General features: G+C 47.4%; 2 protein-coding genes and 1 non-coding gene across 7 annotated transcripts; 1 reads left to right on the top strand and 2 right to left on the bottom strand.

The window, feature by feature from the left end:
• Window positions 1–574: 574 nt before the first annotated feature.
• Window positions 575–25,191, top strand: ZNF79 (zinc finger protein 79). Of its 5 annotated transcripts, XR_010343212.1 has the most exons (6): window positions 575–1,273; window positions 4,135–4,223; window positions 10,986–11,112; window positions 11,746–11,841; window positions 19,938–21,390; window positions 22,917–25,191. XR_010343212.1 is itself a non-coding variant. In XM_012458109.2 (5 exons), exons 2-5 carry the CDS (start codon window positions 4,191–4,193, stop codon window positions 21,104–21,106), a joined length of 1,425 nt encoding a protein of 474 aa, XP_012313532.1. In that variant the 5' UTR covers window positions 575–1,273; window positions 4,135–4,190; the 3' UTR covers window positions 21,107–25,191. The 5 variants fall into 5 exon arrangements, 4 of the variants coding, with proteins under 4 accessions (XP_012313532.1, XP_012313533.1, XP_012313534.1 ...); XM_012458109.2 differs by having other exon boundaries at window positions 19,938–25,191; XM_012458110.2 differs by lacking the exon at window positions 575–1,273 and adding an exon at window positions 1,288–1,567 and having other exon boundaries at window positions 19,938–25,191.
• RPL12 (ribosomal protein L12) lies at window positions 22,991–26,683 on the bottom strand. Its single transcript, XM_012458112.2, has 7 exons — window positions 26,549–26,683; window positions 26,011–26,084; window positions 24,892–24,990; window positions 24,564–24,645; window positions 23,666–23,752; window positions 23,209–23,321; window positions 22,991–23,045 (listed from the first exon to the last, which is right to left on the bottom strand). Exons 1-7 carry the CDS (start codon window positions 26,583–26,585, stop codon window positions 23,040–23,042), a joined length of 498 nt encoding a protein of 165 aa, XP_012313535.1. The 5' UTR covers window positions 26,586–26,683; the 3' UTR covers window positions 22,991–23,039.
• On the bottom strand, window positions 23,832–23,961 carry LOC135277410 (small nucleolar RNA SNORA65). The gene has a single exon (XR_010345013.1). It is a non-coding gene; the product is annotated as a small nucleolar RNA SNORA65 (small nucleolar RNA).
• Window positions 26,684–26,729: the final 46 nt, after the last annotated feature.

Below are 26,729 nucleotides of genomic sequence, written 5' to 3'. Positions count from 1 at the left end.
TAACCCAGTCCTTTCCCCTTAACGACAAAATGCCTCTAAAACGGAGTCGATAGTTGGAAAATTGCTTGTGGAGTAATTTCCAACGGGCTCGAGGGAAAGCCCATTGAAACATCCCCAGCCTACATACAGCAAGGAAGCCCTTAAGAGAGACAGCATTCAGGAACCTCCTCCCGCAGAAATGCTGATCAAACATGACACAGCACTTCCCGCCGGCCGACAGGTTTTTTTTATACTTTGAGGGTTCCAGGCCACCCACCCATGGCTGCCCTGTTCAGACTGAGGGACTTCTCATTTCCTCAGTCTTCCCAAACTTCGGCTCAAGAGGACCATGAAAGCGACCAGGGGGTGCCCTGAGTCGAAGGCCAAGGAGGGACAGGCATCCCAGCACCAAGAAACCGCGGAGGAGAAACCAGGCGCCCACCGCCCACGAAGGTCGGCGCCTGCGTACGCCCAACGTTCCCAGGACCCTTCGCGGCGAACTCGCTTCCTGTCGCCGGGGCTCCTTGTTGTTGGATTCTGGTGGACTTTAAAAGTGTACAACAAAAAAACACGATAGATAATAGATTCTGGGAGCAAGAACAGGCGGAAGTCTTTCTGGGAAGTAAAGTCCCTGAGCGTGTGTGTATCACAAACCTGGGGGCAGGAATGAAAGACTTTGACCAGAAACAGAGCCCTGCGGCTACTTATGGGAAATGGAGTCCGGTGAGGCCGCGACGGGGCGTGTGCGCATGACCGGAAGTGGCGAGAATCGGGCGCCTCCCTCTGGCGCCGGAGCGGGACCTGGCGTTGGGCAGTACTGGATCCGTGGTTCCTGAGCTCACAGGGGTCGCCTGTCGATTGTTGCCAGTTGCCAGTCGTTTTTCGGAAAGCCGGCAGCCGGCTTTTTCACCTGGTTCTGCTTGAGGCCGAGTCAAAGAGTGGCTGTGACTCGGCAGACGGAGTGGGACACCCGGCTGGGCAGGCCTGGTCCGAGCACCCGCGACCCAGCACCACAGGATGAGCCCGTGCCTCTGAGGCTAGAGGCTGGAGAGGAAGAAGTGTCCGGCCTGAGAGCCGTCAGAGCAGCCCTGGAAGACTGGTGGGGGCTGCTGTAGATAGACCTTGACGCCCAGAGAACTGCTGGGAGGCTGTGGCGCGAGGTGGGACTCAAATGCTGGAGGAAGGAGATGAGGAGTGGTAGAGGGAGCGATCGTCAGGAGATCGGCCGCTGCTTCGTTTGCCAACGACTGCTGCTGTGAGAGCCGGATCAGAACTCTCTTCATCTCTTCTACAGGTGGTTGGAGACAATCCTCTTTTCTTTCTTTGCCCGTGACACAGCCCCAGGAGATCCTGAGAACATGTGCCCCGACAGTCCTTTTTTTGAGTAAAGAATTCGGGGGTCTAAAAAGTTTGAGGACCTCAGGGCTGCGCGATGTATGAGTATTGTACCACGTACCCCAGTTTGCTTGATGGACCAATGACAGTGGAGAGTAGGGAGAAGTGGGTTCCTGAGGACTCTATCGCTTTTCTCCTTCTGGCCCTTCGGAGCACCAGGGATGCCTGCAAGCCCAGGAAAGTTTGAGGGCAGGTCAGCCCAGTAGGATTGTGAAGTTGTGGAGGACAGGGGAATTTGCAGTTAGAAGGCACAGGTTCTTGTGAAAGCTGTGAGGTATTGGCCATGTCTCTTAACCTGTATTTCTCCATGGAAGAAAGGACAAAATAACGTTACTTTGTTTACCTCAGAGAATTGTAATCATTAAATGAAATAACACTTTTGAAAACACCCTGACTGTGGTACAGAACAAATGTGTAAGCAGGCAACCTCTGTAAGCCTTACCCACCAACGCCTGCGGTGTCCATCCCTAGATCAACTATATTTGGTCTGTTATTCTCCAAGTGCAGTTTTAAATCCAGCATTTGGTGCTGTCCACAAGATCAAGAGGTCCTTATATATATATTTTTTGTTTTATTTTGTTTTTGAGACAGAGTCTTGCTCTGTCACTCAGTCTGGAGTGCAGTGGTGCGATCTCGGCTCACTGCAGCCTCCGTCTCCTAAGTTCAAGTGATTCTCCTGCCTCACCCTCCTGAGTAACTGGGACTACAGGTGCCTGACATTACAGATGCCTGATATCCGGCTAATTTTTGTATTTTTAGTAGAGACAGTGTTCCACTATGTTGGCGAGGCTGGTCTTAAACTCCTGACCTCAAGTGATCCACCCACTTCAGCCTCCTAAAGTGCTGGGATTACAGGTGTGAGCCACTGCACCTGGCCAAGAGGTCCTTATATTTGGTCTTGCACTTGAAGAGTAGAGAGTGCAATTTCACATCCAGCATGTTGTGTTATCTTCCCTAGAGACCTGGGAAAACAGGTGGTCTTTCATCCTCTCCATACCACGAAAGAGTGAAAATATGTGTTGTCAGGTTAGATGACTCAGTAGCAGAGGGTCTGTTCTAAGATCAGTATCTAGATCTATTTATTTATTTTATTCAGACATCCTTCACATATCATAATACTCACCCTTTTAAAGTGAACAATTCAGTGCTTTTTAGTATTTTCACAAAGTTGCATAACCATCACTATTTAATTCCAGAACATTTTTATTAACTGAAGAAGAAACCCCATAGCCTTTAGCAGTCACTCACCAGTCCCCTATTTCTTTGCAAATCCCTGGCAACCACTCATCTACTTTCTGCCACTATGGATTTGCCTAGGACATTTCAAATAAATGGACTTACAGCGTGTGACTTTTTTTTTTTGAGATGGAGTTTTGCTCTTGTTGCCCAGGATGGAGTGCAGTGGCGCAATCTCGGCTCACTGCAACCTCTGCCTCCCGGGTTCAAGTGATTCTCCTGCCTCAGCCTCCCGAGTAGCTGGGATTACAGGTGCCCACCACTATGCCCTGCTAATTTTTGTAGTTTTAGTAGAGATGGGGTTTCACTGTGTTTCCCAGGCTGGTCTCGAACTCTTGGGCTCCCTAAGTGTGATTACAGATGTGAGTCACTGCACTCAGCCTCTTCACTTTCTTGACAGGGTCTTTTGGAGCACAAAGTTTTTAATTTTGAAGAAATCCAACTTACCTATTTTTTCTTTTGCTGCTTGTGCTTTTGGTGTCATATCTAAGAAATCATTGCTGAATCCAGGCTCACAAAAATGTATGGTTTTCTCCTAAGAGTTCTACTCTTCTTTAAATTTCTTTGGGATAGTGTCTCACTCTGTCAACCAGGCTGGAGTGCAGTGATGTGATCACAACTTGCTGCAGCCTCGACCTCCCTGGCTCAAGCGATCCTTCCACTTCAGCCCCCCAAGTAGCTAGGACTTTGGCACACACTACCAAGCCTGGCCAAATTTTGTATTTTTTTTAAAAAAACGGGATTTCACCATGTTGGTCAGTCTGGTCTTGAACTCCCAATCTCAGGTGATCCACCCGCCTTGGCCACCAAAGTGCTTGGATTACAGGTGTGAGCCACCATGCCCAGCCTAACTTTTGTATTTTTAATAGAGATGGGGTCTTGCCATGTTGCCCAGGCTAGTCTCAAACTCCTGGGCTCAAGCAGTCTGCCCACATCAGCCTTCAAAGTGCTGGGATTATAGGCGTGAGCCACCACACCTAGCCAAGAGTTTTACCTCTTAACTTTAGATCTTTGATCTATTTTGAGTTAATTTTTAAATATGGTGTGAAATGAGCCTCTGTGCCCAGCCTCTTCTTTTCATTTAAGCAAATGCCTTAAATTTGCAGAGCCACTTTCTCCAAAGAACTAAGTAATAGATAATCTTTTTAAACTATATACTTAGGCGCTGGGCATTTGCAGACAGCTTTATCTGTATGTTCCTTTAATCTTCACAGCAACTTTACAAGGGATTATCATCCCCATTTTGTAGATGAGAAAAATGAAACTTAGAGAGGTTACACGATTTGCCCACTGCTGCTGAGTGGTAGATCATGGATACATGAGAGTCTGTTAACACTCTAATGCCTCCCTACATCTGAGTGAGTTGGCATTTCTGAAGCAGGAGGGAATGGGGAAATTTACATCACACAGGTCTGCAGATTCAGCCCAAGTGCCCTGGTAGCTGCTATGTCCCCTCTTCACAATGACAATTGGTGACTTCATAAACTGCTTTTATACCTTATTAGTTTTGTTCTCTTTCTCTAGTATTACCTTCCCCAGACCCTGCCCTTCCCCAGGAGGAAAACACAGGAGAGGAAGGAATGGCTGCTGGTCTCCTCACAGCTGGGCCCCGGGTAAGTTGCAAATGAACTTTGGGAGGCATCCTTCCCCCCCAACCCCCAGGGTTGGCTTGCTTTTTGATGTCGTTTATTTGTTTATTTATTTATTTATTTATTTATTTATTGAAACTGAATCTCATTCTTTTGCCCAGGCTTGAGTGCAGTGGCATGATCTCGGCTCGCTGCAACCTCTACGTCCTGGGTTCAAGCGATTCTCCTGCCTCAGCCTCCCGGGTAGCTGGGATTACAGGCACTACTACCACACCCAGTTAATTTTTTTGTGTTTTTAGTAGAGATGGGGTTTCACCATGTTGGGCAGGCTGGTCTCAAACTCCTAATCACTCAAGTAATCTGCCCGCCTCTGTAGGTGCTGGGATTACAGGCCTGAGCCACCACTCCCAGCCTGTTTTTTTTTTTTTCCCTGAGACAGAGCCTCAATCTGTCACCTAGGGTGCAGTGCAGTGGTACAATCACGACTCACTGCAGCCTCGACCTCCTGAGCTCAAGCAGTCTCCCCACCTCAGCCTCCCAAATAACTGGGACCGCAGGCTCATGCCACCATTCCCAGCTAATTTTTTAAGTTTTGTAGGGTCAGGATTTGGGTGAGGGTTTCGCTGTGTTGCCCAGTCTGGTCTTGAACTCCTGGGCTCAAGCCATCCTCTAGCCTTGGCCTCCCAAAGTGCTAGGGTTAGAGGGTGTGAGCCATCCCACCCAATCATTGTAGGTTTTGTTTTGTTTTGTTTTGTTTTGTTTTGTTTTTTACAAGTTTTCTGCAATGAACAAAGTAATTCATTTTCACTGGAAAATAGAGAAAACACGAAGAAAAAGTTAAAAATCACTCTTAATCCCACAAAAAAATAGCACTAACATTTTAATTTGTGTCCTCAGTCATATTCTCTCTCTTTTTTTTTTTTTTTGTTGGAGTCTTGCTTTGTCGCCCAGCCTGGAGTGCAGTGGTACGATCTCAGCTCACTGCAACCTCTGCCTCCTGGGTTCAAGTGATTCTCCTGCCTCAGCCTCCTGAGTAGCTGGGACTACAGGTGCGCCCCACCACAGTGCATCCTACCACACCTGGCTAATTTTTGCATTTTTGGTAGAGACGGGATTTCGTCATGTCAGCCAGACTGGTCTTGAACTCCTGACCTCAGGTGATCCACCCGCGTCAGCCTCCCAAAGTGCTGGAATTACAGGAGTGAGCCAGCGTGCCCAGCTCATATTCTTTCTTTTCTATATTTTTCCCAAAGTGGATTTATTCTGCTCTGTAATGTTTCTGTTTCCACTTAGCAGAATTCAATCAACATTCTCCCATTTCACTGCATATTCTACCAAATCATGTCTAACACATTCTTGTTTTTTTTTCCTTAAATAATTTCAGCTTACTATTTTAGATTTGGGGTAGGTGTGCAGGCTTGTTACATGGGTATATTATGTGATGCCAGGGTTTGGGGTACAAATGATATCATCACTCAGGTAGGGAGCATAGCACCTCGTAGGTAGTTTTACAGCTGATGCCGCCTTTTCTCTCTCCTGCCTCTAGTAGTCCCCAGTGGTTTTTGTTCCCATCTTTGTGTCCATATATACTCGGGGTTTAGCTGCCCTACTCATAAATGAGAACATGCGGTATTTGGTTTTCTACTCCTGCATTAATTCACTTAAGATAATGGACTCCAGATGCATCCATGTCACTGCAAAGGACATGGCTTCATTTTTTATGGCCGCATGGTATTCCACATGTTTATCATATTCTACGTGTATATTTTCTTTACCTAGACCGCCATTGACGGGCACCTGGGTTGATTCCATGTCTTTGCCGTTGTGAATAGCACTATGAGGAACAAGCATGTGAATGTGTCTTTTTGGTAGAATGATTTATTTTCCTGTCAGTATTTACACTCAAATGTTTATTTTCCTTTGAGTATTTATACCTGGGATTGCTGGGTCGAATGATAGCTCTGTTTTTAAGTTCTTTGGGAAATCTCCAGACTGCTTTTCCACAGTGACTGAACTAATTTAATTAACATTCCCATCCACAGGTATAAGCTTTCCCTTTTCTCTGCAGCCTTATTGGCGTCTGTTAGTTTTTACTTTTTAATGTTAGCCATTCTGCCTGGTGTGAGAATATCTCATCATGGTTTTGATTTGCATTTCTCTGGTGATGAGTGATGATGAGTATTTTTTCATCTATTGGCCACTTGTATGTCTTAAGTGTGTCTGCTCATGTCTTTTGCCTGCTTTTTAATGTGATTATTTGTTTTTTGATTGTTGCTTTAAGTTCCTTATAGATTCTGGATATTAGACCTTTGTCAGATGCAAATTTTTAAATATCTTTTCCCATCCTGTCGGTTGTGTGTTTAGTCTGTTGATAGTTTCTCTCTCTCTCTCTCTCTCTTTTTTTTTTTTGAGAGTCTCACTCTGTCACCCAGTCTGGAGTGCAGTGGCACAATCTCAGCTCACTGCAACCTCCACCTTCCAGGCTCCAGAGAGTCTCATGCCTCAGCCTCCAGAGTAGCTAGGATTACAGGTGTGGGTCACCACACCCAGCTAATTTTTGTATTTTTAGTAGAGAGTGGGTTTTACCTTGCTGGCCAGGCTGCTCTTGAACTCCTAACCTCAGGTAACCCTCCCACTTGGGCCTTCCAAAGGATTACAAACGTGAGCCACCACACCTGGCCCTAACAGTTTCTTTTGTTGTACAGAAGCTGTTTAATCAGGTCTTGTCAGTTGTTTGGGTTGCAATTGCTTTTGAGGACTTAAGCCAAGAATTCTTTGCCAGAACCAAGGTCAAGAAGGCTTTTTCCTTGGTTTTCTCCTATGGTTTTTATAATTTAAGGTTTTACATTTAAATCTTTAATCCATCTTAAGTTAATTTTTGTATATGGTGAAAGGTGGGGGCCCAGTTTCACTCTTCTGCATATGGCTAGCCAGTTATCCCAGTACCATTTATTGAGTAGGGAGTCTTTTCCCCATTGCTTGTTCCTGTTGATTTCCTTGAAGATCAGGTGGTTATAGGTTTCTGGGTTCTCTTTTCTGGGTCTATGTGCCTGTTTTTGTACCAGTGCCATGCTGTCTAACACATTGCTTCTTTCATATAGTCCTATGAGAGTAGGAACTGTCCTTTTTTCTTGACTAGGTAATTAGCTATTTCTTTTCTCCCGTCAGCCCGCCACCCCTCCCCAAAAAAACCAAAAGATGGAGTTTTGCTCTTGTTAGGGAGAATGGAGTACAATGTTGCGATCTAGGCTCACTGCAACTTCTGCCTCCCAGGTTCAAGCGATTTTCCTGCATCAACCTCCTGAGTAGCTGGGATTACAGGCATGTGCCAAGACACCCGGCTAATTTTTTGTATTTTTAGTAGAGATGGGGTTTCTCCATGTTGGTCAGGGTGGTCTCGAACTCCTGACTCAGGTGATCCGCCTGCCTCGGCCTCCCAAATTGCTTGGATTACAGGTGTGAGCCACCATGCCCAGCCTATTTTCATGTTTAAAGTTTGCTGTTGGATTTCCTTGTCAGGAAAGAGCATTACTCTTTATTAATATATTTTTCTTTATTAATCTTTTGTTTCTGCTTTCCTCAGGTTTATTTTAAAATTCATTTTTTAACTTCTTGAGTTGAATCCTTAACTCACCTTCTTCCTTGCTTGTTTACATTGAAGATTTTTGGCTACGTATTTTATTTTGCTTAGCTATTCCAAACTTGTGATTTGGATTTCTTCGTCTGCCCATTTGGCTGGTCTGTGCTTCATGAGGATTGAGTCATGTCTCTTGTCAGCACAAAATGCCAGCACAGTCTGATTGCAGGGTGTAGGGTTTGTTAGCTCTGTCAGCTCAACCTTATTAAATTGGTCTGTCTTCCATGTCTTTATTCTTTTTTGTGGTTTATTCCCTTTGGGCTGTCAGTGACTGAGTTATTTTGACATCTCTCAAAACCCTAATATTCTAAATTTCTCATTGTATTTTCTGCAGCTGTTTCTTTATTTTTTATTTTTATTATTTATTTTTATTTTTTTATTTTTATTGAGGCCAATACCCACGGAGTGACATTTTACCCCTGCTGGCCTGGCCTACCAAGCTGTTTCTTTATGTATTATATATTTCTTTGCTCATGACATTTATATCTTTTAATGGATATTACTTTCTTGATTATTTTGAAGTTACACGAAGATTTTAAATATTTTTTAGTTTTTTATATTTTTAGTAGAGATGGGATTTCACCATGTTGGCCAGGCTGGTCTGGAACTCCTAACCTCAGGTGATCCTCCCGCCTCAGCCTCCCAAAGTGCCAGGATTACAGGTGTGAGCCACCATGCCCAGGATAAATATTTCTTAGTTTTAAAAGGTGACCCTCAAGCCGGGCGCGGTGGCTCACGCCTGTAATCCTAGCACTTTGGGAGGCCGAGGTGGGTGGATCACCTGAGGTCAGGAATTCAAGACCAGCCTGACCATCATGGTGAAACCCCATAAAAAAAAAAAAGGTGACCCTCTTTGTTCCACTGAACGTACCTTTTGGCGTGATGAATGGATTGGAAGAGCAGGTAAAATCAGAGGCCCAGAGACTGGTTCCAATATGGAAGTTGTTGCTGGTTTGCAAGGCAGTGGTAGAGGAATGGAAATAAATGGGTGAATTCTCATGATATTAGGAGGAAGAGTCAATGGGGGAGCTGCAGGAAAGGAGAGGATAATACCCAGATTCTGGCTTGGCCAACTAGGTGAATGGAGGCCCCTCCCCGAGCTGGGAACAGACAAGGAGCAGCAGGTGAAGATGGGTTTCTCTGGTGCATTTTGTCGAGTTTGAGTTCCTGTGGGACTTGGCCAGGAGATGATTTCTGCCTTAGGTTAATACTGTGTGTTAGCTCCTGATTCTTTTCTTCTCTTTCTGTCTGGCATCCCTGCCCCCGAGTACCTAGCAGAGGGTGTATTACATGGAGCAGGTGCCTCTGTGTTACATGAACAGCTTCAGCTGAACTGCGTGCCTTGCAGCTCCTGCCCAGTCTCCTAACTCCAGACCCGCGTTTTCACCTGTGATAGAACATCTGCACCTGGATTTCCTATGGCCACCTGAAACTCTGTGGGCCCCAAAACAAACTCGTTACCTTACTAACAGACCCCTTCCCATGTTTCTTTTTGTGATGACACTGTCATCTGTCTGGTCTTCCAAGCAGGAAACACCTTTGATTCATTCTCAGATCTTCTCTCAAAAAGTTCATTTCTGGCCTTGCCTCTAGTTCCTCTCCTCAAGCAGGATCCTCTCTCAGCTTGACACTGACACTATTGGAGTTTTCTTTTTTTGAGACAGAGTTTTGCTCTTTGTTGCCCAGGTTGGAGTACAGTGGTGAGATCTCAGCTCACTGCAACTTCTGCCTCCTGTGTTCAACCAGTTCTTCTGCCTCAGCCTCCCAAGTAGCTGGGATTACAGGTGCCCACCACCACACCTGGCTAATTTTTGTAGAGACAGGGTTTCACCGTGTTGGCCAGGCTGATCTCGAACTCCTGACCTCAGGTGATCCGCCTGCCTCAGCCTCCCAAACTGCTGGGCTTACTGGTGTGAGCCACTGCGCCCGGCCTGTTGGAGTTCTTAAAACCACCTCTCCCCACCTCCATCTCAAGACACAGTGGCCTTCCAGCAGCTCCTGTTGCCTGAGGGATAAAAGCACCATATTTATCAAGTGATTCAAGGCTTTTTACATTCTGACTTCAACAACCTTTCTGCCACTCTTCATCCCCTCACCCCAACTGCCTGCCATTTCCTAAACACACCAGGACTGTCTCGCCTCCATGCCTCTGCTCATGGTGCCTCTTCTGCCTTGGATAGCCTACTCTTGCTCCATCCGGGAACCTTCTCCTTCAAGGCCAGCTCAGTAATTGCCTTCTCTCTGTGGTCCTCCCAGCTTGTCCTCCCTCCCTGCCTTTCTGTTCTCCTGGCAACTAGTCTGTCTGTTTCTTTGACACGTGCTACATTTAATTGTATACATACCTGGCTCTCCTGCTGTACTAGGTGATATGTGAGTTCCCAAAAATATTTGTTAAATGTTCTGAAAACTCAGCTTTCACATTTCTTTGATAATCTGTACCTGATTCTTCACTGTATCAACTCATTCTAATTTTGTTCTTTATTATCTCTTCAAGTCCCAAGCACCCATTAATTGTTGCCCAGTTACTACACAGACACACACATACTCTCACACACTCACACTCACACACTGTTTCTCTCTATTTATACGTAAAGTCTACCAGGATTATAAGTGTGTGAAGACAAGAGACAGTGGTGTGTGTGTGTGTGTGTGTGTGTGTGTCAGAATTATCGTAGTATTAGGCACTTCAATGCTAATGATCAATAAATGCTTTTCTGTTTTTTTTGAGACAGAGCCTTGCTGTGTCGCACAGGCTGGAGTGCAGTGGCATCTCAGCTCACTGCAATCTCTGCCTCCTGGGTTCAAGCAGTTCTCCTGCCTCAGCCTCTCGAGTAGGTGGGATTACAGGTGTGCACTACCACACCCGGCTAATTTTTGTATTTTTAGTAGAGACAGGGTTTCGCCATGTTGGCCAGGCTGTTTTCAAACTCCTGGCCTCAAGTGATCTGCCTGCCTCGCCTCCTGGCCTCCCAAGGTGCTGGGATTACAGGCATGAGCCACTGCACCCAGCCATTTTCTTCAACTACCCAGAGACCTGAATCTTTTCAAAGACTCTTCCAGCTCCCCCAAACCTGCCAACATCAAGCACCCTGTCACCTCTACCCTGATCCTGAGGCCACTGGCAAGATGAAATGTGCTTGTTTTTTCAGGGATCCACATCCTTTAGCAGTGTGACAGTAGCTTTTGCACAGGAAGAGTGGAGGTGCCTCGTGTCTACTCCAAGGGACAGGTTCAAGGAGGGGCTACCAGAAAAGTCCAGGAACCTTGTCCTACTAGGTAAGGAAACTGTTTTTTTTTAAGATTTAGAACCACTTAATTCTGAAAATCTGTGGCACTTGCTTTTCAGTATGTGGGGGTCTCTGATGGCTGTGATGGACCAGAGGGATGGTCTGGTCCCTTTGCTTCCTCCAAGGCTGTACCTCCCCATTCTCTCATTCCCAGGAGGGGTGGGGTAACCCTCAGGTCATTTCCTCTATGTTCAGTTACGTTTCCATCTTCCTAAATTAGGAACTTGCTGAGTTTAGCTTAGCTCCCTGGCTTGAGCCCTCCTTCAGGCTGTTTCCTAGCTCCTTCCAGAAATGTTGTGTGTAACCTTGGCATGGCCTGGTGAGGTGGCTCACACCTGTAATCCGAGCATTTTGGGAGGCCAAGGTAGAACAGTCAGCTGAGACTGAGGAACATAGTGAGACCCTGTCTCTAAAATTAAAAAGATGTTTAAAGAGACCTTGACACTGTGTCTGTTACTTCTGCTGTAGTCCCTGGTGCATGCACCAAGTAAGTGCTCAATAAGTATTTGTCTGCTGAATGAAATGAGAACAATCCGACTGACCTGCTTGCTCTCCCCTGAGTTCTGGGTGGCCATTCATACTTATTCACAATTTCTAAAGCCTGTTTTTTTCTGTCGAATAGGACTTCCAGTTTCCCAGCCTGGCATGAACTCCCAGTTGGAATTAAGGGAAGGCGCATGGATGCTGGAGGGCGAAGACCTGCGAAATCCCTCTCCAAGTAAGTGAGCAAGCATTAGCCAGCGGGAGTCTTGGAAGCAAAAGTGCCTTGAAATCACAAGAGTGCCTTTGATTATTGTAACAACTGTGAGGTAGGCGCTGTTACCTCCATTTGAGGAAATGGAGCTGAGAGGCTGACTCACTGGTTTAAAGCTGAGATTTGAAGCAAGCTCTGTCTGCCTCTAAAACACACTCTTCCTCACCCCCATCCTTACAGAGGTCCCCAGGACCAAGAGGTGTTTGGGGGTGCTGTGATGTTCCTAGCCTCTGAAAGAGTATCCTTCCATATTGGTGGGGAACAAGAGTCATCTTTGTTGGCCTGGCACATTCCCTGCTTGGGGTCTACCTCACCGAGGATCCTTTACTCATGCCACTGGCTGTCACGGCTCCTGCTGCCACCCCATCTGCCCCTTAATTCATTCTGCTCCTCCTTTCTCACTGCATGGCAGTGCCAGAATTTTCCAAAAGGCTGATACTAAGAAACTCAGGGAAAACGGAAGGAAGGGAGACCGTAGTTTCCACTGCATCTCTCTTACTGCCCATCTACAGCTGCTAACCTCTCTCAGCCTCTGCCCCGGTGTGACCTCTGGCAGGGCCTCAGCAGCTTTTCCCTGGGGACCCAGTCACTTTTGATGTTTGAGATGTAAATCATCAAAGGTACAAATGAATTAAGCCACTTTGAGGTGACAACATTTGACCTGTTTCTAAAGATGCAACCTGTCTATGCGTTGCTTTATTTCTTTAGTTATAAGTTACTGCTGCTGATAGGGCAATGGGCACAAAGGCCCTGGAGCATCCTTTGCATGGTTCCCTGGAGCTGCCTCTCCTCCTTCCCATCTTACCATCCTCTAAGCAGCCTGTCGCTTGTGGCTGCCTGGCACCACTCGTGCTTGTGGAAACTGCCTGTGGCAGGGAGCCTCCCTGGCCCTGCTGCTTCTTCCTCCGAAGGCCCCTGCTGCCTTGGTGTTTCTATGCTCTATACAGTCTTTCCGTCCTCTGTGGAGCTTCAGAAATTGAGAGCAGTGTTTAGTGGCAAGGGGAACAACTGCATTTTTCTGGGAAGTGTGTTCATCATAGTCTCAGAGGGATTCAAGAGCCTGAAAAGATCACTGTATGAGTTTTCTTGGGCTCTCATAAGAAATAATCACAAACTGGGTGAACTAAAAACAACAGTGGTTGATGCACTGACGGTTCCAGAGGCCAGAGGCCTGAAACCACGGTGTCAGCAGGGCCGGCTCCCTCCACGGGCTCTGGGGAGTGTCCTCCCTTGCCTCTTTCTAGTTTCTGGTGGTTGCCAGCAATCTTCAGTGTTTGTTGGCTTATAGCTACATCACTCTAATCTCTGCCCCTATCATCACATGACATTCTCTGTGTCCAGATTTCCTTCTTTTGAGGGTACTAAAATACCCGAGTCCAGTTTGGCCTCATTTTAGCTTGTGATTACATCCACAAAGACCTTATTTCCAAGCATGGACACATTCTGTACTTTGAGGTGGACACGATGCAGGGGCACCGTTCACCCTAGTACAGTGGCCCCAAAGGTTAAAATCACCACATCATAGAAACAGGAGTTGGAAAGGGTCATTTCCAGCAAGGGGGTGCTCGGAGGCCTCAGTGTAGGGCAGTAGAAGCAGCTCTGGGTGTGGGTGCGCCTGAGCAGAGAACCAGAGCTCTGCTCTAGCACAGCAGTTGTCAGCACAGGAGACTTCTGTGAGCAGAGAGGGCTAAGTTTTTCCCCACACACCAAGCAAGCAATTAATTCTGTAGCAGACACCATCTACCTGGGGATAGCATCAGATCCCACAGGTTGAGGGCTCAGTCCTACAAGGCGCCCCCTGCTCTTTCCTACCAGTCGCAAGTCCAGTCCTCCAGAACTTTTGACCCACTGGCTGCAGATTGGGGTTCTCATGACTCCTCTTTGGATTACATTAATTTGTTAGGGAAATTACACAGAACTTGAGGAAGCACTTATTTTAGGAAGGATGAAGATGAAGAGCTGCATGGGACAAGGTGTGGGGAAGGTGCAGCGAGCTTTCATGGCTTCCCTGGACAGCCACCCTGCAGGAGCCTCCATGTGTTCAGTTCTCTGGAAGCTCTCCAAAACCTGTCCGCTTGGGTCTCTTATTCATCAGAGAGGCATGACTGAAGCAGGGGCAGCATGTTGAAATGAGATTGGACAGAAAGGGCCTGACTGAACACGAGTAGACTGAGTGGGGACACCCAGCAGGGCCTGTCTGTGCAGATTCTTCTTGGCCTCTGCACAGCCTTCCTTCCTCCAGGGTGTGGGGCAGGATATTCTCTGGAATAAGGGTCATATGGGCCACACTCAGATTAGAGTCCTACCTTAGGCAGGTGAAAGAAGGGCAGGGGGAGGTCAGGGAGAGATTCTGTTTTCTGAGGCCTAAAGTGCTCTAACGTTTTAACAAAAGACTGTAGCAGTGACTGTGCGCAGTGGCTTATGCCTGTAATCTCAGCACTTTAGGAGACTGAGTCAGGCAGATCACCTGAGGTCAGGAGTTCAAGACCAGTCTGGCCAATATGGGGAAAACCCATCTCTACTAAAAATACAAAAATTTGCTGGGCATGGTGGCCACGCGCCTGTAGTCCCAGATACTCGGGAGGCTGAAGCATAAGAATTGCTTGAACCCAGGAGGCAGAGGCTGCCGTGAGCCAAGACTGTGCCACTGCACTCCAGCCTGGGTGACTAAGTGAGACTCTGACTCCAAAAAAAAAAAAAAAAGACTGTAGCAATGACTATGGGAGTTATGAGTGAGGAACTGTGGGTGAAATACACACACACACACATGCACACACATGTATACACGTATATCTCATGTCCTGGTGAGTATGAAAGACGCATGCTCACAATCCCTGCTTGCCATGCATTAACTACATGGATTCCAGGCACACTACTGAACTATGTAGTCATGTTTCCATATATGAAAAATGTAGATGATAAAATCTTATTTCGCCAATTAACATATGTATGAAAAAAGTTGTCAATTGTAGAGTTACATAAGCTATACAATAGTGAACAGAAGTGGTTGGGGGCAAGTTTCCACTCTGGCTGTTCGAGGAGCTCAACATGACCTGTTGGCCTCTGCCGTGACTCACAGTATGTCTTGGCATCACTGTGCCTCTGAGGGCTTGGTTTGGGCCCCATGTTATTCTACCCTACTCCTCCCAAGTGACAGACCCAGGAGTTTAAAGTGCCATTCTCCCTGCTGTTCACTTTAGGGACTTCTGTGGTGGGTGTTAACGTTTTCCCAGACCCTGCTGGCCAGTACTACTCATTCTGATGCATCGAATTATTCATCAATCAGCAAGTGTGCATTAAGAATTTGGTGCGTGCCTGGCATCATTTTAGCTGCCATTGGTAAAATGTATCCCCTTTGTTGAGTGGGGATGAGGACAGACACAGTCTCTGCTTACGTCTTAGTGAAGAACATGAACTGAGCAAACAGTAACTAATCCACTTTTTATGGTGATGAGTTGCATGAAGAAAATAAAGCATTGCAAGGGATTAGTGACTGGGGCACAAGGCCGAGTTGGGAATAGAAGGGGAGGGAGCTGTTTGAGAGCAGATGAAGAGGAAAGACTCTTTGGAGGTGACATTGGAGCCGAGAGTTGAAGGAAGAGGATGAGCAGCTGTGTGGAGACCTGAGAGAGGAACATTCTGGACCACAGCATATGTTGAGGCTTTGATGTGGGAATGAGCTTGCTTGTTTAAGGATTGGAAGACCTGTGTGGCCAGAGCTTAGTAAATGTGAGGATGAGTGGTATGCAGGGGCACTGGAGCCATGCTAAGGCATTTGGGTTTTAGTCACCTAGGAAAATAAGCCATTAGAGGGTTTGGACGCAGGGAAGCAATGAGATTTACGTTTTTAAATAATTCAACATTTGGCAAGTGACACTGGCGAAAAAAATTAAAAAGAATTCAGCACATGGGCTGGGCGCAGTGGCTCATGCCTGTAATCCCAGCACTTTGGGAGGTCCAGGCGGGTGGATCACAAGGTCAGGAGTTCGAGACCATCCTGGCCAACATGGTGAAACCCCATCTCTACTAAAGATACAAAAAATTAGCCAGGTGTGGTAGCGCACACCTGTATCCTAGCTACTCAGGAGGCTGAGGCAGGAGAATTGCTTGAACCTGGGAGGCAGAGATTGCAGTGAGCTGAGATTGTGCCATCGCACTCCAGCCTGGGCAACAGAGCAAGACTCTGACTTAATAATAATCATTTAGCATATGTGTGAAGAATGGACATTCAGGGTCAGGCATGGGAGCGGGGAGGTTATTAGGAGGAGGCTCTTGCAGACATGGGATGTGAGGTGATAGTGGCCTGTAAGAGCAGGGGATAGGACATACTTTGCTGTTAAAGCCAACAGGACTTGCTGGTGGATTGGTTGTGAGAGGTAGGGGCAGGAGGCATTAAGGATCACCCTAGGTTTTGGCCTGAACAGTTGGGTAAGTAGGAAGATTAACAAAGGCACTGGGTTGAAAGGGAGATCAGTAGCTCTGTTCGGGGTATGTTGGGCCTGAGATGTCATCAGACAGTCTTCTAGTGGAGCCAGCACTCGAGAGAGGTGAGCTGAGGGACTGGCCATTTGTGAGCATCACGCGGTCCTCTGAATTCCCCCTTTTCCCCATGGCTTCTTTTCTTGTCACTCTTCCTCTCCTTTTGATTGTTCTTACTCAAATAATGGTCTGTGATGGTGAAACCCCGTCTCTACCAAAAATACAAAAATTAGCCAGGCATGGTGGTGCGCGCCTGTAATCCCAGCTACTCAGGAGGCTGAGTCAGGAGAGTCGCTTGAACTCGGGAGCCGTAGGTTGCAGTGAGCCGAGATCACGCCACTGTACTCCAGCCTGGGTGACGGAGCGAGACTCCATCTCAAAAGAAAAGAAAAAAGCTGTAAAACCCATAGATGATGGGATTCCAAGTTACACAGAGACGCTCTCAGCCTGCAGTGGGGGCCGCTGTGCTCTTGACTGACTGGAGGCATTGGTGTGCGCTCGCAGTTGTGAGGGAAGCCTACTTAATGTTTTAGCAGGGTTTATAAGGAGAAGGTCCAGAATAACAAGAACCACGCAGCTAACACTTACTGCACCTCAGCTACGCTTCTGGGTCCTTTATGTGTCTTAACTCATTTAATCCTCACAGTAATTCTGTGAGGGCGCTGCTTTCACATATGATAAATCCAAGACTTCAAAAGATTATATTAATTTGCCCAAAGTCACAGAGCAAGTAAGAGGTGGAGCCCAGATTTGAATCCAGGCCGTCTGGGTAAAGACTGTGTATAGAAATTCAACAAAAGGGTCGGGCGTGGTAGCTCATGCCTGTAATCCCAGCACTTTGGGAGGCCGAGGTGGGTTGATCACCTGAGGTCAGTTCGAGACCAGCCTGAACAACATAGTGAAACCCTATCTCTACTAAAAATACAGAATTAGCCGGGCATGGTGGCACATGCTTGTAATCCCAGCTACTTGGGAAGCTGAGGCATAAAATCACTTGAACCCTGGAGGTGGATGTTGCAGTGAGCCGAGATCGCACCATTGCACTCCAGCCTGGGCAACAAGAGTAAAGCTCCGTCTCAGGCCAGCCATGGTGGCTCACGCCTGTAATCCCAGCACTTTGGGAGGCCAAGGTGGGTGGATCACCTGAGGTCAGGAGTTCAAGACCAGCCTGGCCAACATGCTGAATCCTGTCTCTACCAAAAATACAAAAATTAGCCAGGTGTGGTGGTGGGCACCTGTAATCTCAGCTACTCAGGAGGCTGAAGCAGGAGAATTGCTTGAACCCAGGAGGCGGATGTTGCGGTGAGCTGAGATTGCGCTACTGCACTCCAGCCTAGGCAACAAGAATAAGACTCTGTCTCAAAAAAAAAAAAAAAAAAAAAGCAAAGCTCCATCTCAAAAAAAAATTCAAGGAAAGGATACCTAGAAGTAGTCCTGCTCCTCTCTCCTCTGAGAAAGAAGGTAGATAAGGGGAAGAGACTTTTCAGAAAAGTGGACTTTTATGGAAAGAAGCATAGCTCTCCCTAAAACTCTACTCCCTCACTGCAGGCCCCTGTGTGGGAGACAGGGAAGTCTGGGACCTATGATTTACCTCATTTTAACACATTCCAAGTATTATACAGTCATATGCTGCTTAATGACAGGGATATGTTCTGAGAAATGCATCACTGGGCGATTTCATTGTTATGCTAATATCATAGAGTACTTACATAAACCTAAATAGTATAACCTCCTACACACCTAGGCCATACGGGATAGCCTGTTGCTCCCAGGCTACAAACCTCTACAGCATGGTACTGTACTGAATAGTACAGGCAGTTGTAATGGTATTTGTATACATAGAAAAGGTGCAGTAAAGATACAGCATAAATTTGATACATAAATAAAGATACAGATAAAAGATAAATAAAGATACATAAATAAAGATAAATAAAGATACATAAATAAAGATACATAAATAAAGATAAATAAATAAAGATGATAAATAAAGATACATAAATAAAGATACAGATAAAAGATGGTACACCTGTATAGGGCACTTAGCACGCGTGGAGCTTGCAGGACTCCGGGTGAGTGAGTGGTGAGTGGATGTGAAGGCCTAGGCCATCGCTGGACATAAAGTAGACTTTAGAAACATTGTGCACTTAGGCTACACTAAGTTTACTTTATGTATTTTTCTTTGGGAGGCTGAGGTGGATGGATTGCTTGAGCCCAGGAGTTTAAGACCAGCCCAGGCAACTTGACAAAACCCTAGTTCAACAAAAAATACAAAGATTAGCTGGATGTGGTAGCACGGGCCTGTAGTCCCAGCTGCTCAGAGGCTGAGGTGGGAGGATCACTTGAGCCTCGGAGGTTGAGGCTGCAGTGAGCCATGATTGTGCGAGATCGCGTCTCAAAATGTGTGTGTGGTGTGTTTGTGTGTAGTACTATTTTTTACTTTTTAAACTCTTGTTAAAAACTAAGAAAAGGCTGGGTGTGGTGGCTCACGCCTGTAATCCCAGCACTTTGGGAGGCTGAGGCAGGCGAATCATGAGGTCAGGAGTTCGAGACCAGACTAGCCAACATGGTGAAACCCTGTCGCTACTAAAAATACAAAAATGAGCTGGGCATGGTGGCGAGCACCTGTAATCCCAGCTACTCAGGAGGTGAGGCAGGAGAATTGCTTGAACCCGGGAGGCAGAGATTGTGGTGAGCCGAGATCACGCCACTGCACTCCAGCCTGGGGGACAGAGCGAGACTCCGTCTAAAAAAACCTAAGAAACACACACATTAGCCTAGACCTGACAGGATCGTGAATATCACTGTCTTCCACCTCCACATCTTGTCCCACTGGCAGATCTTCAGGGGTAATAACAAGCATGGAGCTGTCATCTCTAAGATAACAATGCCTTCTGGAAAACCTCCAAAGGCCCTGCCTGAGGCTATTTTACAGATAGCTTTTTTTTTAGTAGGAGTACAGTGTAAAATAACTATTAAAAGCACAGTATAGGCTGGATGTAGTGGCTCATACTTGTAATCCCCAGTATGTTGGGAGGCTGAAGTGGGAGGGTCGCTTGAGTCCAGGAGTTCAAGACCAGCCTGGCCAATGTGGGGAGACCTGTCTCTCCAAAATATCAGAATTACCCAGGCATGGCGGTGTGCTCCTGTAGTGCCAGCTATTCAGGAGGCTGAGGGGAGGATTGCTTGAGCCCAGGAGGTTGAGGCTGCAGTTAGCCGTGACTGCACCCCACCTTCCAGTCTGAGTGTGACCCTGTCTCAATTGAAAGAAAAAAATTAAGTATAGTAAATACATAAGCTGGTAACATAGTTTATTAAGTATTAGTACAGTGCATCATCTTATGTGCTGTACTTTCATATGACTGGTAGCGCAGTAGATTTGTTTACACCAGTATCACCACAAACATAAGTAACACGTTGCACTACATTACAATGACTTTGAAGTCACTAGGTAATAGGCTCCATTACACTCTTATGAAAGGAGGTGAATCATTAAACGTGTGTATAAGAGCTTGGCCAGACTCCTTCAGCCTTTGGTATTCCTTCCACCAAGGGAATACAATGGCTTTTTAATTTTTTTTCAGACTGGAAGATTGTATCTGAATCGCCACCAAAAAAAGCCCTTTCTGAAGAACCGTTCCAACACCCAGGTGTAGAGTTGCCCCCTGAGGATTCAGACCACAGGACCAGTGAACATGAGAAGAGCTTCAACCTGAGACCAGTCCTCTCTCCACAGCAGAGAGTGCCTGTGGAGGCGAGACCTCGCAAATGTGAGGCACATACCAAGAGCTTCAAGAACTCAGAAATACTGAAACCTCTCAGAGCAAAACCGTATGCATGTAATGAGTGTGGCAAAGCCTTCAGTTACTGTTCTTCCCTTTCTCAGCACCAGAAGAGCCACACTGGAGAGAAGCCCTATGAGTGCAGTGAGTGCGGGAAGGCCTTCAGCCAGAGCTCATCTCTCATTCAGCACCAGAGGATTCACACTGGAGAGAAACCTTACAAGTGCTGTGAATGTGGAAGAGCCTTCAGCCAGAATGCCAACCTCACCAAGCACCAGCGAACCCACACCGGAGAAAAGCCCTACAGATGCAGCGAGTGTGAGAAAGCCTTCAGTGACTGCTCAGCTCTTGTTCAGCATCAGCGGATTCATACTGGAGAGAAGCCCTATGAATGCAGTGACTGCGGGAAGGCCTTCCGTCACAGTGCGAACCTCACGAACCACCAGAGGACTCACACCGGGGAGAAGCCCTACAAGTGCAGCGAGTGTGGGAAGGCCTTCAGTTACTGTGCAGCCTTTATTCAACACCAGCGAATTCACACTGGGGAGAAGCCCTATAGATGTGCCGCGTGTGGGAAGGCCTTCAGCCAGAGTGCAAACCTCACCAACCACCAGAGGACTCACACTGGGGAGAAGCCGTACAAGTGCAGTGAGTGTGGGAAAGCCTTCAGCCAGAGCACAAATCTTATAATCCACCAAAAGACCCACACCGGCGAGAAGCCATATAAATGTAATGAATGTGGGAAATTCTTCAGTGAGAGCTCAGCCCTTATTCGACATCACATAATCCACACTGGAGAAAAACCTTATGAGTGTAATGAGTGTGGTAAAGCATTTAACCAGAGCTCATCCCTCAGTCAGCATCAGAGAATCCACACAGGTGTGAAACCCTACGAATGCAGCGAGTGTGGGAAGGCCTTCAGATGCAGCTCTGCCTTCATTAGACATCAGAGACTTCACACCGGAGAGTAACCAGGAACACGGTGGAAGTGGAGAGAGCCCCGGGAATGCCCACTCAGGACTAAGGACGATGGGTGAGGACCCTGAGAAATGCTAAAGGCTTGAAAGCATCTGAGGACATCTAGTCTGTAGCCCAGAGCTACATGCAGAAACACCTTCAATAAATAGCCACTATTTCATATGCTGCATGTGGATGCTCAGTAGCTCTCCTTCCTTCTCTAAGCATCAAAGGATCCAGGGCTCCCTCCATTCCAGTGTACGTTTGCCTTTATTCAGTGGGCCAAGCACTTTATTTGGTAAGCACTCTTAGAAACCTGAGTTTATTCGGAGTAAGTGACCAAATCCATGAGTAAAGAACTTGGTTCCTACATCAAAGCCAAGTCTTTGGGCAGTGCTGGCAGTTTCTCCTGGAGGTAAAGAGAAATGTTGTGAAAGAACTTAAGAGCACTGGCCAGAAATCATTGAAAAACCATCAAATTTGGGGCAAGGGGAGGTGTAAATACAAGTGAGAAAAGGGATTCTAGAGCCAACTATTAAATACCAGAATCTCCTTAAAGTGGGGAACATTCCTTAATATTCCAGAACTCAGAAAAGCACGGCCAGGCCTAGCCTTTGTAGAACTTGTTGCTGTTAGAAAGATCTCACCCAGAGGCTACTGGGGTTGAGGGTAGAGCATGCTGCTAATGAACTGAGGCACATCCCTTTCCATGGAGTAGGAAGCACCCAGAATGGGGAGATGTGACAGCCATGCCGGACTCAGGCAAGTGAGGCATGCATTGCCCCAGGCTCTTCCTCCTCCCTCCCTCATGGAGAACAGTACAACATTCCGTTTGTACTAAAACCCCAGATTTTTGGCTTTGGCCTGCTTACTGTTATTTACTGTTAACTTGAGTTGGTACAGTTCCTTCTAGGACACTGGAATGGAATGCTTTTGTGCCAGTCCCTCACTCTCATCACTTAGGCTGGAGTGCAGTGGTACAATTATACATGGCTTACTGAAGCCTCCACTCCTGAGAAAAGGTCTGGCTATGTGGCCCAGGCTGGTCTTAATTCCTGACCTCAGGAATGCTCCTGCCACAGCCTCCCGAAGTGCTGAGTGTAGGAACAAACCACTGCACCCAAAATAGAATCCTCTATCTCAGGGGATTCAGGTAGTTCTTTACACTTAAGGCAGTTCTCCAACGTGGGGTGACATAAAAGCACTGATTTAAGAGAGACCACTGGCAAAAATTAATGTGCAAAGAAAATAAGTTATATGGGGGAAACTCAGTTCTTGGGGCAACCATTTCCAACTCCCTTTACTCCAGTATCCAGAATCCTCCCAGGCTGTGCGTCACACTACTCAGGAGTTGCAGGGTTCATCCCAAAGCAAAAGGGAGTGACGAGCATAGGCTCTAGAAGTAGATCAGAACAGAACAGTGGGGAAGATGAGACAGCAGAAAATACTTTAAACCAAGTGAATTCAGAGAAAAGGCTGGAAGACCAGTTTAGTCACTGCAACAGATGACTGGAACCTCACTTTCACAGGACCAAAGGATGAGTGCAGGAGTCACAGTGGTCGGGTTTCTTTGTTGCATCATTGGTTCTGAGCCCTGGAATGGCTACAGCAAAATGGGTCCTGGGCCCCCAACCCACTCATAGCTTCAGGTGGCCGGGGATGGAGAGCTGCACTCCCCATGTGTTTGTGTTGAACTGCAGGTTTTGTTAGAGCATTTCTCAGGAAAGACTTCATCAACAGTCAAGTGCTTCCTTTCTGAGCTCAGCCCAGCCCATACAGGGCAGTTTTGTTACCCACGACGAGGTGCTTCTTTCTTCTCCACAGGTTCTGCCACCCTGACCCCACTGACCGCCCCGCAAAGGAGCTAGCTCCCTCAAGGAAGACGCCACACCAAAAAGTCCACCAGTTGTTAAATGACCTTTATTGAAATATTTTTCTTTGTGCTTCTTAACTCTGTGGGAAAAGGAAAAAAAAAAATCAGTAAAATAGGGAAAGTTTAAAAAGATTATCTCCTAACGCCACCAGTAACCATTTCCAAAACTTCTTAATCTCCATGAATACACTGGATGGCCCCCCTTTTGCCCCTACTGCAACAAGTGAAGCAAAAGTCACTTACAGCTGGGCATTCCACAGCACCACTGTTGATGTCATCTATGATGTCGTGAGGGTGGCGGCCATCAACATTACAGCCCACAGACTGGGCAGTCCCCAGGATCTCTTTAATGGTTCCTTTAGGAAAGAAATGGTAGCGTTGGAGGTGCTGCCTCAGTCCCTTACAATCCTCAGATACTGGGGAATACTTAAGGGTTTCATAGCAGGCAATGGAAACAATGTTACTGCTCCCCTGTTAAGAGTGCAGAGCTCCATCTAGTCACAGCCCTGAATGCAAAGCTTCCATGGGTCCTTGATGCCCAGATTAAACACATCCAATTTAAGATCCATCCATTCTTTCAATCCCAGAAAACTCTGCACCCCATCTTGGGTCTCACTGAGTACCCTTCAAGTGGGAAGGTTAACCACTCAGTGGAAATACAACTACGGGTTACAGCAGTTACATGTCGTCCTGCTCTTACCAGAGAGTTCTCTGGCTAAAGATCGGTGCCGCATCTGTCGAGCAATGTTGACAATCTCATCGAAAGTGATATTCCCGCTGTGTTTAACTGCAGAAAAGAGGAAACAGCAAAAGCTTTGTTACAGTCCGAAGCCAAAGCAGAGCAAGAGTCCTTCATCTCATTTCTAGGCTGTTCCCATGCTTTCGGCACAGAGTCATCCACATGCAGAACAACCCTGTTTCCTAAGCTGGGGTTTCCTATCAGCTCACCACTGGACTGCACCAACCAACTGAGACCTGGTCAGGTGCAGTGGCGGGTGGCTAAGGGCAAAACCAAGCCTTCACAAATCTGACGTGGCAGAAACTTTGAGAGATGAAATATGACAAGCTTAAATTACTGGGGACAGTTAAACTACCCAGTACCTGCCAGCTCTATATGGCCTCCTGATTATAAGTCACCATTGACGACATCTTCCTCCCACATACACTGGTTGGGGCCTGCCCCACACAGGGACTACATGGCACTTTTGAGACAGAGTCTCGCTCTGTCACCCAGACTGGAGTACAGTGGCACACTCTTGGCTCACTGCTGCAACCTCTGCCTCCTGGGTTCAAGTGACTCTCCTGCCTCAGCTGCCCAAGTAGCTAGAACTACAGTCGTGCACCACCATGTCAGGCTAATTTTTGCTTTTTTTTTGGTGGAAATGGGGTTTCACCATGTTGGCCAGGTTGGTCTTAAACTCCTGACCTCAAGTGATGCATCGCGCCAGGCCTACATGACATTTTGATACTGCCTGGCTCTAGCAGCCTTAACCAATCAACACCAAATACCCATGTCAACTTCAAGGGAAAACACGGCCATGTATATCAAACATGTCACAAACCATTACCAAAACCAAACTAGGAAAAAGACAACTCACTGTTTTTCTGTTTCTTTCTGTCTCTTGGTGGTTCCTTAAGGGCTTTGATGATCAGGGCAGAGGCAGAAGGCACCACCTCAATCTGCAAAAGAGATTTGAGTAAATCAATTACTCCACCTCCAACGAATACTGCCATGCACAGCGGCTCTCAAAAATCATGGGCCTCACCATCCAAGTCTCTGCCCTAGGTCTGTGCTCTTGACAAAGCCTCCCCAACAAGGTAAAATTACTCTCAGCTCACCACTGGTGGCAGAAATACTCTATTCAGGAATCCCAGAGGGTGGCTACCTCTGTCCCCCGCCCCCAAAACAAGCGGACAAGTAAATACCTGGGCCTGTCTGTTCTGAATGGTCAGTTTCACTGTAATCCTCAGGCCCTTCCAGTCACCCGTTGCCTTGGCAATGTCATCACCAACCTTTTTTGGAGACTGTAGAAATAAAGGCATGTAATCAACATGGTGTCCACAGATGAACCACAGCCTTGAAGCCTGTCCACCACTTCTCACTTGGCAACAAAGGAAGCTATTTCAAGTACCTAAGGACACCCTCCCAATAGGAGCACAGCTATCACCACAGCATAAATTGGGGAGCTGGGGTTGTGTTATCCAGGACTGTAAGATGCAGACTCGGCCACAATGGAGCCTAGACCCCTTCATAAGTGCCTATGTGCTTTAAGGAGGGGGATTTTGAGCCCCGATGGCATTAGAATCACCTAGGGAGCTTTCAAGATACTAGGCTCCCATGTCAGGCCACCCACATCCACCTGCCTGGATGGGAGTCTGGACATTTGCTACTCGGAAATTCTCTATTGACCCTTAGCCTAAATAATAGGCTAAGTGTCCCTTAAGTGCCAGCTGAGCTAAGGATCAAGGAAGAATAGTTAAGATGCAGGTTAAGAAAAACCGATGGGAAAGAGCATTTGGGACAGGGGACCACTGTGCAGGAATTAGATAAAGTCCTAATGAAATCCAGGGAAATCCAAGTACAGAATGACAGGGAAGCTGGCAATTGCTCTGTAGGCTTGAGGCACAGCCTGTCACGTCAACCGCTAGGTTTATATCTACAACACAGCTGGAAATGCTCACTGGATTTTCACTCCTACCCCATTTAATCTCCCTGACAATGCCATGCCCACTTCCCTAACGAAATACAGATATTGGCTGCCCGATGTCACAAAGTCACTCCTGACTTCCAAACTCCCTTGGGCCCACCCCTCACGACCACCAAATCAGCAGTGGAGACACGTGGAGGTAATTACAATTTAAAGGTACCGGGTTCGATTTTCCACTCACGACTTTCCTAAGGTACCTAACACTAGTTCAGTGGCTCAGGCCTAGTGAGGGTGACAGTCCAAGCCATGACGGCACCTCTGGCATAGTCGTGACTCCACGAGCCGGCGCTTAACACTGCTCTAAAGAAAGAAATGCCCCTTGGCGGGGATTACCTACCAGACCCAGGGGGCCGATCTTGGGGGCAAGCGCAGAAGTGGCACCGACTTCACCCCCAGTGCACCTCAGGTATACTGGGGGGGGAAAAACGGTTAGTGTCTCTGCAGAGGGATCCCCGAACCACAACCCTCTCAGTGTCTTTCCGGAACTGGACACACACACCCCCTGCCTCTTCTCGAAACAGCACCGAGCGAGAGACTGGCCACCCGCTCCTCCCTCGGGGTGGGCAGCTCCGAACCTCACACCGGTGAGGCGTGGAGAGCGCCCCGTCGCCTGCGAACCCAGGCCAGTGGGGCTAAACGCCCTTACCCTGAGGCGTGCGGGTTCCCAAGCCGCCACAGGTGGTCCGGTCCTCCCTTCTCACTTACACGTGGAGAAGCTAAGACCCAGAAAGGCTGAGGCTTGGCCGGGACGGCGCAGCACCGGGAAGGCCTCTAGGAGGCAGCGGCTTTAGAGCCCCATATGGGAAAGCTTTCCACGCGCGGCGGGGCCGAGGGATGCTGCATCCCGCAGCCCCGGCCACAACTAGAGCACGCACCAACTTTGATCTCGTTGGGGTCGAACTTCGGCGGCATGGTGGAGGCGGCTGGTGTCGGATGAACCCGGATGCGGGACGACCGAAGAAAGCTGCACCTTGGCCTCCTCCGAGCCGAACACCGAAAGACCGGAAATCGCGCCGACAACGCCGGATATAGGTAGGAAAACTCGGCACTCGCGAG

Source organism: Aotus nancymaae, unplaced genomic scaffold (assembly GCF_030222135.1).
Source record: "Aotus nancymaae isolate 86718 unplaced genomic scaffold, 86718_ANA_hifiasm-v0.15.2.pri h1tg000003l, whole genome shotgun sequence".
Taxonomy (NCBI): domain Eukaryota; kingdom Metazoa; phylum Chordata; class Mammalia; order Primates; family Aotidae; genus Aotus; species Aotus nancymaae.
Note: the sequence above shows the minus strand (reverse complement) of the source record. Positions and strands in the feature narration are given on the sequence as shown.

Bases quoted from the DNA above. Each gene is read 5' to 3' on its own strand.
- ZNF79 (XM_012458109.2), top strand. From the start codon at position 4,191: ATGGCTGCTGGTCTCCTCACAGCTGGGCCCCGG. The intron at 11,113-11,745 runs GTAAGGAAACTG...TCTGTCGAATAG, and splicing joins CAGGAACCTTGTCCTACTAG to GACTTCCAGTTTCCCAGCCT. The intron at 11,842-19,937 runs GTAAGTGAGCAA...ATTTTTTTTCAG, and splicing joins CCTGCGAAATCCCTCTCCAA to ACTGGAAGATTGTATCTGAA.
- RPL12 (XM_012458112.2), bottom strand. From the start codon at position 26,585: ATGCCGCCGAAGTTCGACCCCAACGAGATCAAAGTTG. The intron at 24,991-26,010 runs GTAGGTAATCCC...TTATTTCTACAG, and splicing joins AGATCGGCCCCCTGGGTCTG to TCTCCAAAAAAGGTTGGTGA. The intron at 23,322-23,665 runs GTAAGAGCAGGA...TCTTTCCTAAAG, and splicing joins TTTAGCCAGAGAACTCTCTG to GAACCATTAAAGAGATCCTG.